Consider the following 9,329-nt stretch of genomic DNA (forward strand, 5'->3'; position numbering starts at 1 on the left):
TCCATTCCCTCCATAGAAACCAAAGACCAGCCAACAACGCAAGATGCCAAACTTTTCGACCCGCAAGCGAATTCAAACCTTCATGCCACGAGAGGAAGAACCCGCCGATGGAACATGGTGAGACCCACGAAACACCAAAAAGGATGAAGAACTTATACCACATCTGCCTAACAAACACACAATGGATGAAAAGGTGATCCACCGACTTCTCATCTTAAAAGCATATCACGTGGACATTTGGGAGGATCATCTTCCTTTTTCCTGAGGTTGTCGATTGTCAGAATCTTGCCACACCCTACTAACCAAGCAAAGGCCGCCACCTAGGAAGGTGATCCATAGCGCCAAACATACACCGACGGACTTATTCCATCACTCGAATAACCTCCCTCCAACAGACTATATAAGGATTTGACCGAGAATTTACTTGATCTCTCTATGAACCACACCATCGAATCCGATTTGGAAAACACCGGTCTCACGATAGCAAGGAAGGACAACATGTCCACCAAATCCTCAACCTCTAAATCACCCATATTCCTACACAGCGGAACGCATACCACCTCCTCGCCAAGGTATTTTGTATCGGTAACGGTGGCCATAACGGTCACCACCATTACCGATACGGGTATTGGCTGTAACGGCCGATGCAAGGGCGTAACGACTGTTACGACCACCGTCATGGTTGAAAATTTTCTTTTGCCCGAAAAATTCTGAAAAAATATTTACAAAATCAAGAATAATGTAAATTTTTATTGGATGTCTCCGAAGAGACCAAGAATAATGTAAATGTTCCAAATATGTATTCATTTTTTGTTTTGAACATGTTTATGATAGTGTAACCTCTTTGGTGAGAGTGTTGTATCGAGCTGTCTAGTGAATATGTGAACATGATTATATGTATCTAATGTTTACACATCACAATCAAGTATTAAAACTAGAAATAAGAAAAATTGCATAAATACTACTTTTTCTATTTTTTGAAAAAAAAAAAAAAAAAAAGGCCATCGGAGCTTCTATTTGCTCAAATCATTTCAATCTGTGATTGATTTTAATATTAAAAACTATAGTACGAGTGGTCGAAATCTATTGTAGAATAATCTAGGAGAGTTTTTGAAATAAGAAAAGTAAAAAAGTGGGGGGGGGGGGGGGGGAGGGGGGGAGGATGTAACGGCCACCATAATGACCAATATAGTCCCAAAAAACTAACTGCCACGTTTCACCCCCGTATCGCATAACAGTCATAGCCATTACCTATACGAATCGGCCTGTACGAGCGTATCGTAACAGATACAGAACACCTTGCTCCTCGCCTAAGATCCCCACCCCTAATGCCACCTTAGCTACCATTGGGAACGCCTCCCTCAAATTCCGATCTCCCACCCAAATATCATCCCAAAAATTGATCCTTCGCCCGTCGCCTAAAGAGAATCGAATGCCTTCCCAAACCTTACTCCTAATCCATGGTACCCCTTTCCATAGCGAGGAAGACCTATAAAGAGAAGAAGAGCAAGCCACCAACCCCCAACATCTACCCCATACTTCCTACCAACTACCTCCCTCCATAAGGACCCTTCTGCCACCCCAAACCTCCAAACCCATTTTACCTAACAAGGCCTTGTTGATTTTCTCGAAACGCCTCAAACCGGCACCCCCTTAATCCCACGGCTTGCAAACCTCGTCCCACTTCATAAGCTGAAACTTTTGCTTATCCTCCACTCCCTTCCACAGGAAAACTCTCCTCATTTTCTCTAGCCTCTTGATAATAGATTTTGGACATTTGAAAAGGGACAAAGTATACCGGAAAAATTGACATCTTCACCTTGATGAGAGTAATCCTCCCTCTTAAAAACAAAGTTTTGGTCTTCCATTGCGAAAGCTTCTTCTAAAAATGTTCAATCACCTTATCCCAGACGCCCTTAAGGGGTTTACACTGGAGGTCTTAATTGTTTGAAGAGTATAATGCTCAATAGTTTTTCTACAATTCAATATTGGGCATGATTTCTTGTGAATGGTATTTTGCAAAAAGGTTACCTACAGCCAACCACTTGAATATGTCCTTTTCACTTTTTTGGTTGATTGTTGCCAACTTGGGTGTTAGTGATTATTACCCAATATGAGGAAACTCATCCTTATAACAACACTCCGCCTTTTGAGTCTAGTAATTACAATTTATGCTCATAGGCTTGACTAGCCCTATATAGTGTATACTCTAAAAATCAACTGTCCATAACTTCCTCTTTATTGGTTGCACAAAATAGTTGGGCTATGGTGCAAGGGAAACTAACCGTGTCGGCGTGTTGGCACCTGAGTCATGTAGGCAATCATGTATTGGTGGGTTCCCTCCTATTTTGAGCAGCCAACCACTCAAGCATGACCTTCCATGTGAGTGGGTGCTAGGTACTTGGTGGTTTGCCTATACCTCCATGACCCTACTTTGCTTGCTCGCCCTTTAGGGAGTGCATTTAATAGTTGGGTTGGGAGAATACCGATGGGACTATGTGGTGCAAATAGCTAATGGGAAGGATCTGCCCAAATGTAGGCACATCTAAGCTAAGCACAAGAATCACACACAAAGTAGAAAGAAACAATCTACTTAATACTACTCATGCTAGACCACTTACATAAGTTTTGATAAATACATATAAGGAAAATTCATAATGTTATTAACACCCAATTTTTTTCTTAAGGTTGAAAATTTTTTATTAGAAAACTTGCAAGAAGCAAGAAAAAAAAAATACAAAAACACCTCCGAGGGACAAAACCTAAACTTAACAATTACTCAAAAGAGTTTCCCACTGAGAAACTGAAAACGTAACTGACGCGATAATCACCTCAACTAACCGAGACAAATTCTGAAAACAAAGATTGTCCCTTTCTCCCCAAATCATCCACCACACAGCCGGCAATGTCAACAACCAACTTTGACGATCTATCTTCCCTCTGTACCCCCCATGTCAGGCCCATAGAATCTCTCTAACTGTTCCTGGCGTAACCCATGCTTCCCCAAACTTCCCCGGGGAAAAAATCCCAAGATGTGGATGAGAAAGGACAAACGATGAATAAGTGATCATTGGATTCTACATCTATTCAACACGGCCTACACATATTTGGGATAATCATGGATCTCCTTTGTTGGTTATCAATACTCAGAACCTTTTTTTTTGCCCACCAACCAAGTGAAAGCTGCAACCTTCGGGGGCACCCCATAGAACCAGAAATGATACGCAAACTCTTCTTGAGTAGCCAAAACATCCCTCGTGAGAAGCTTATAGAAAGACTTCATCAAGAATTGCCCGAACTATGACCCTTCCACACCAAGGAGTCCATATTGCCTAAAGGTAGAAGATGTTGCAAACAACCCAAAAGATTATCATACTCGTCCAATTCGACGTCCGACAACGCTCTTCTACAAGGGGGAAGCCACGAGACAAGAGACATGAAAGAGGAAAAGCATTCAGCCACCTTTAGGCTATTGTTGGAGGCAAGATTGGACAAGTAAAGAGTATAGAGCAAAGAGTTGTCGAACTGATGGGGACATCACGCGCACGCACGCCGCCCCCTACGCACGTACGCCAGGAGGACCCCACCGTCGATCTGAATCGATGACGAAGTCCATGGAGGGCCTCCTAGTTAGGAGACGAAGTTTTGATTCAAAAGAGTGGGCCCAACAATTAAGAAAAGTCCACCATGGAATCTCATGATCGTGGCCCACTAGTCGGATTGATCTCATATTTTAAGTCTTGCTTATTTATATTATTAAGAACATCATGAACGTTTTAGATTTCTTTGTTTGGTTTTTATTTTAGTTTACTTCATCGCCAAGTAATAGGTTGCGCACACGGCGCAAGTTTTGAGGTATAGGGTTTTCTTATAAATAGGCACCCCTTGTAGTTCTTTTGATTCAATGAAGATTAATAAAAATTGCTGCATTTTCTTGCTTCTTTCCGAGTTATGAAAACCTAATTAGGAGCAAAACCCTCCCTTCTTCGAAGGGCTAACTACCGTGGTGCGAAGCCACATCTATCCCGATTCGTCCTCACCTTCTTCCATCCATATTTCTCTTCTCTTACAAGCATTCCATCTGCAAATCCATCAATAGTTGCAGCCGTTTTTCTCTCTACAGCAGATTTCCAAAATCTGGCCCTGCAGGAGGGCTGAAACTTCTGTGGAGCACCACGCACAAACCGTGCATCAGATCGAGCTGAGATTTGGGAGTTTTGGAGTCCATCCCTGGCCGACCAGGGCCAAGGTGGCCTTTTTTCTGAATAGTGGGCCCCACACGTGCGGTCGTGATCACACACATGTGCGTCTGGGCCATTATTGTTGTCCGCTCGCGGGAACTGTCTTCTGGTTCAGGTTTTCTTCTTATTTTACCCTCTCATACCAGTTTTTCATAAACCCTAACCCTAGATTGCATTATCCTTAATTTATTTGCCCATTTTCTCACCCTAGGGTTCCTTGAATTGAAATTGGGGAATCCCTTGGATTAAGGACTGATTCTTATGCATGTGTGGTTGATTTCTATTTCCCTTTGAGCATCGTTTGGTCTATAATTTTATTGATCCAGTCCTAGCCTGTGTAGGCCTAGACCCGTGCAGATTCCCCTTTAATTGAATGTTTGGACTTTTATGTGGGATATGGAATTTGTGTAATTGTTTCTGAACTAACGTGATCTTAAGCCTGAAATCTTGCACATCATATCTGAATTTCATGTCCTGCATCATGAACAACTCATCTTTCCAAAATATGAACCCGGATCCATCCCCCACAGAAGAGATCCCTTGTGAAAAGACTATAATAGCATAAACAGATTTCCAAATGAAGGAGGCTTTGTCTAAGGATGAGCGTCTGGTCTCCCAACCCTGCTCTTAGAGGCCATATTTTCTAATTATAATCTCACGCCAAAAACTCCCTTCTTCCGACCCAAACCAACAAAGCCATTTACCAAGCAAAGCAATATTCATAGGACCCAAAAGACGTAGGCCCTCCCTGCTTACCTCCACTAATTTGCACACCTCCTCCCATTTCAACAGGTGGAATTTTTTGCCTTCTTCCGCTCCTTCCCATAAGAAGTCTCACCTCATCTTATCTAATTTGTCAACAATGGATTGAGGGCACTTGAATAAAGACAAGTACAATGGCATATTAGTGAAGGCATTCTTGATGAGAGTGATACGACCACCAAGCGATAGATACGGGTCATTCCACTTAGAGACCTTACTGTCAATTCTCTAGATCACCTTGTCCCATAGATGCTTGGCAGGCTTACTGATGCAAAGAGAAAGACCCAAATATTAAGAGGAAAAAGCATCGTCCTTACATCCAAATATAGAGGCCAGATACACAATTTCTTCTTTAGATAAATGAATGCCCAACATCTTGCACTTCCCCACATTGATCTTGAGCCCAGACAGCACAAAACCACTTTATGCAAGTCTTCAATCATAAAAGGTTAGCTTCACAGAAAATGATGTTGTCATCAGCGAACTAGAGATGGGAAACCCGATCCCCCATTTTGCCCACCCTAAAGCCCCTAAACAACCCTGACTGGCTTTGGAGAGCATACGACTCAAAAGCTTCCTCAATAACTAGGAAGATATGTGGAGAAGGAGGGCTTTCTTGCCTGAGCCCCCTTAACGGTTTTTAAAAAAAAACTTTTGGGGAGTCATTCACCAACACTGAAAAAGATGGAGAATGAACACAACTCTGAACCCATCTTCTCCATTTTTCCTTGCATGCCTACCCAACATTGTAGTCTAAGAATTCTCACATCAACATGGTCATAAGCTTTCTCCACATTCAACTTATAGATAATTCGAGATTCCTTGGCCCTGAACCACAAGTCGATGCATTCATGAGCTACAAGGACTAAGTCTAACATCTGACATTCTCCCACCAAGGCGACCTAATTGGGGGAGATGACTTGATCAAGGACAGAATGCAAACGAGATGCAAGAATCTTGGACAATATATTATACAGGCTCCATATCAAACTGATTGGTCTAAAATCCTTCAACTCATTGGCCCCTTCTAGCTTAGGAATCGGTGCAATGAAGGAGGCACCCAATTTTGAAGCGAGCAACCCTTCCTCCAAGAACTCCTTTATGGAAGTCAAGACATTGTCCTTTAGCATACTCCAAAAATTATGGAAAAAAAATAAGGGGAAACCTGTCAAGCCCAGGAGCCTTCTCTTTACCCAAGCTGTCCACCTCTACCTTAACTTCCTCGTCAGTAACAGGTCTCTCTAACCAATTGGCCAAATCTTTCGAGATGTTGTCAAAATGGAGATAATCGAAGGTTGGGCGATTCCATTGTTCTTTCGAGAGAAGCATAGTATAGAAGTCGATGATGGCATCACAAACCTGGTCCTTCTTCTCAATACGGATATTGTCCAACACTACGGAGATGATCCTATTGTTACAGGCTCTAGTCGAAGTTACATCGTGAAAGAATTTCGTATTTTTGTTGCTTTCTTTTAACCAAGTAGCCCTCGATCTCTATCTCCACTTCATCTCTTCATGTTTAAGATAATTAGTATACGATGACGATTGGGACGATCTCTTCTCGGCTTCCTCAGATGAAAGGCTACCTCCCTCCTAACACTTCAACCATCTCCCTCTCCTAACACGTCATATTGCTTTTAAGAAGTTCTAGTTTCTTATGCAATTTAAAACCAACCAACTTTATCACTAGAAATGAGTGCCACCAATTAGCCACCATATCAAAGAATCCTTTATATTCCAACCGCATTAACTCAAACCTGAAGGGTTTGGGCCCCCAACTATCCGATTGGACTTGAAGGGATATGGGTTTGTGATCGGATGTAGTTCTCAGAAGACATGTCGCATGCACCAAAGGAAACTTCTCTAGCCATTCCAGATTAACAAGGAACCTGTCCAGCCGCAACATTATGAGATTACTCAACCTATTAGACCAAGTGAATTTGGCTCCGGATATAGGAAGATCCAGTAGCTCAGAGTCATGAATCCAAGTGGAGAAGTTATGTGTGCTTGTAGAAATACGAGAAACCCGAGATTTTTCATACGAGAATCGCGTCACATTGAAATCCCCTCCTAAGAACCAGAGAAGGTACCATCTGGCAGATGGACCCTTCAGTTCATCCCAAAACTATAATCTCTTTGCTACTTTACATGGGCCATCAATAGAGCTAAATAGCCACTTGAAGCTGGAAGAGATATTGACCAAGAAAACTGAAATAAAAAACTCACCACACCAGAAGTCTTCTTTATGCCAAATGGAAGAGTTCCGAGCCACAAGAATATCCCCCAAAAAGCCCATCGTCTCGAGATAAACAAACTCCTTTGTTTTTATGCCCCACAGAGAATCCATGGTTTGCCAATCAACAACCTGCAGCTTGGTCTCTTGAATTCTTTTAAAGCTTCCGACGATAACACAATGGTTGTTCATCATTTCTTTGAGCATCGTGGATATATGGGAACTAAGATTCCTCTAAGAAGGTTGTTATCGAGGCAAAGAGACTTAATGCGACTCGAATCCTCAGTCAATAACAAGGTGGGCAACCGATCCAAAGTAGCAATTAGGGGCAGAAGGGCAACATCGGTGTCCCAATGATCATCTTGAGTTGGAACATAGGGGATTGGGAAACATGGAAATGGGGCCATGTCAAAGCCTTGTGTCAAAATTCAAGGGGTGTAGATCTTGACAACCAATGGCTTATTACAAAAACGAAAAAGCAATAAAGAAGGAATAAGAATGCAATTAAGAAAAATGATTGATTGATTAATTATTGCATAGCTAGCTAATTGATTTTGCTAGCTAACTACCTAAATAGGAAGCTTAGGCCTCCTATTGATGGGCCAGCTGTGGAGCTAGGGCTTGGACTTGGGCTTAATAAGCCTGAGCTTGGCCCATGATTGTGGGCCCAGATCAGCCTGCATTATCGTGTTGCCACGTGAATGGTGTCAATGTGAGGCTCATGAACCTCTCTACCAACTCCCTTCCAAGAGCCCACGTTAAGGAGGAAGGTTAATATCTAGTGGGCAACCAATCACACAAGGCTAGCAAATGTACCATTTAAAAGGCACCTCATATCAGCACGAGAGCAGCTATCATCATCATCAAATCCTCATCTTATGGGGTTCGCTACACGAATCCTGTTCAGTCATTTCACTCTATCAAGAGCCGTATTCTCAATTGAACATGATGATGATGAATGTATCCAATATAGAAATCTTAGCTTTGTTTCCCCTTCGCAAGTCTTCGAAAGTTATCATTGTGAAATGAGAGATTTTATAGACTATGCGAGAAATGTGTCCAAACCGACTCCCCCCATGCATGTCAATGTGGCAGCTGTGTGCGAGATCCAGGCCATCCATCTGGTGGTCCGCAAAGCTCTTGTGCAGTGCCTCACCTCTATACTCATGTCACTAAGTCATAAGGTGGGCAACATGCCTAAGAAGAAATGGCCAGCTAAAAAGAACCAGAAAGCAGCCAACATCCAAGATGCAAGTGTTGCCCACCTGATGACAGGACATTTCAGGGCACCGCACATACATACAGTGGGCCTCACCTGATGAACAGCTCAGACCTCACGAGCACATACTGAATTGGGGACCCATAGCTGGCGCCGAGGATCAAAACATGATTTTAATTTGCAATGCTCAAAAAGGGTTTGTGGCTATTCAATCCAAATTTCATGTTATGAATTTACCATTGAAATTAAAGTTTCTCTGTGAACATGTTTTTACCATCAATTTTCCAGACAACACCAAAAACATAATAATAATAACAAAATAGAATAAAATCAGAGAGAGAGAGAGAGAGAGAGAGAGAGAGAGGAAACCTTGTACGTAGAAGCAATCCAAGTCGATGTGGGCAATGACGCGAGCTTCTTGAGGCTCCGGTCTGGCTATTGGCATCTCTCTCTCTCTCTCTCTCTCTCTCTCTCTGGAAGAAACTCTCCAGAAGACGCTCTCTGTCTGTCTCTCTCCCTCCCTCTCTACGAAAAACGGACGCGGATTGCTTACTGACACCGCCAGTGACGAGTCGCTACTGGACGGTGCTCTGTGGACGCCACCATGATGGATGTGTTATATCCACGCCGTCCATTCATTTTTCCATATCATTTTCGGACAGGATCCCAAAATTAGGCAGATCCTAGATCAGGTGGACTACACCAAATGAAACAGTGGTGATTGAACGCCCACCATTAGAAACTTCCTGGGAGCCATAAAAGTCTCGCATTAAGCTGATATTTTTTTTTTCCTTTCCAGATATCTGTAACCTAATCAACTGGTTTGATGGCAATTAAACATTGCAGTGGGCGTTAGGAAGTTTTTAATGGTGGG

The 9,329-nt window shown here is 42.6% G+C and overlaps 1 protein-coding gene across 5 annotated transcripts in view; it reads right to left on the reverse strand.

Moving 5' to 3' along the window:
* Window positions 1-8,992, reverse strand: part of LOC131221102 (DNA polymerase eta) — a 55,100-nt gene extending 46,108 nt beyond the window's left edge. For 4 of the 5 annotated variants that reach the window (XM_058216216.1, XM_058216215.1, XM_058216213.1 and 1 more), the window contains exon 1: window positions 8,825-8,992. In XM_058216216.1, coding sequence (XP_058072199.1) covers window positions 8,825-8,900 — 76 coding nt within the window. In that variant the 5' untranslated portion in view covers window positions 8,901-8,992. The remainder of the gene's footprint in view (window positions 1-8,824) is intronic. The other variant, XM_058216214.1, reaches the window with a different exon arrangement.
* Window positions 8,993-9,329: the final 337 nt, after the last annotated feature.

This window comes from Magnolia sinica, chromosome 12, assembly GCF_029962835.1.
Source record: "Magnolia sinica isolate HGM2019 chromosome 12, MsV1, whole genome shotgun sequence".
Taxonomy (NCBI): domain Eukaryota; kingdom Viridiplantae; phylum Streptophyta; class Magnoliopsida; order Magnoliales; family Magnoliaceae; genus Magnolia; species Magnolia sinica.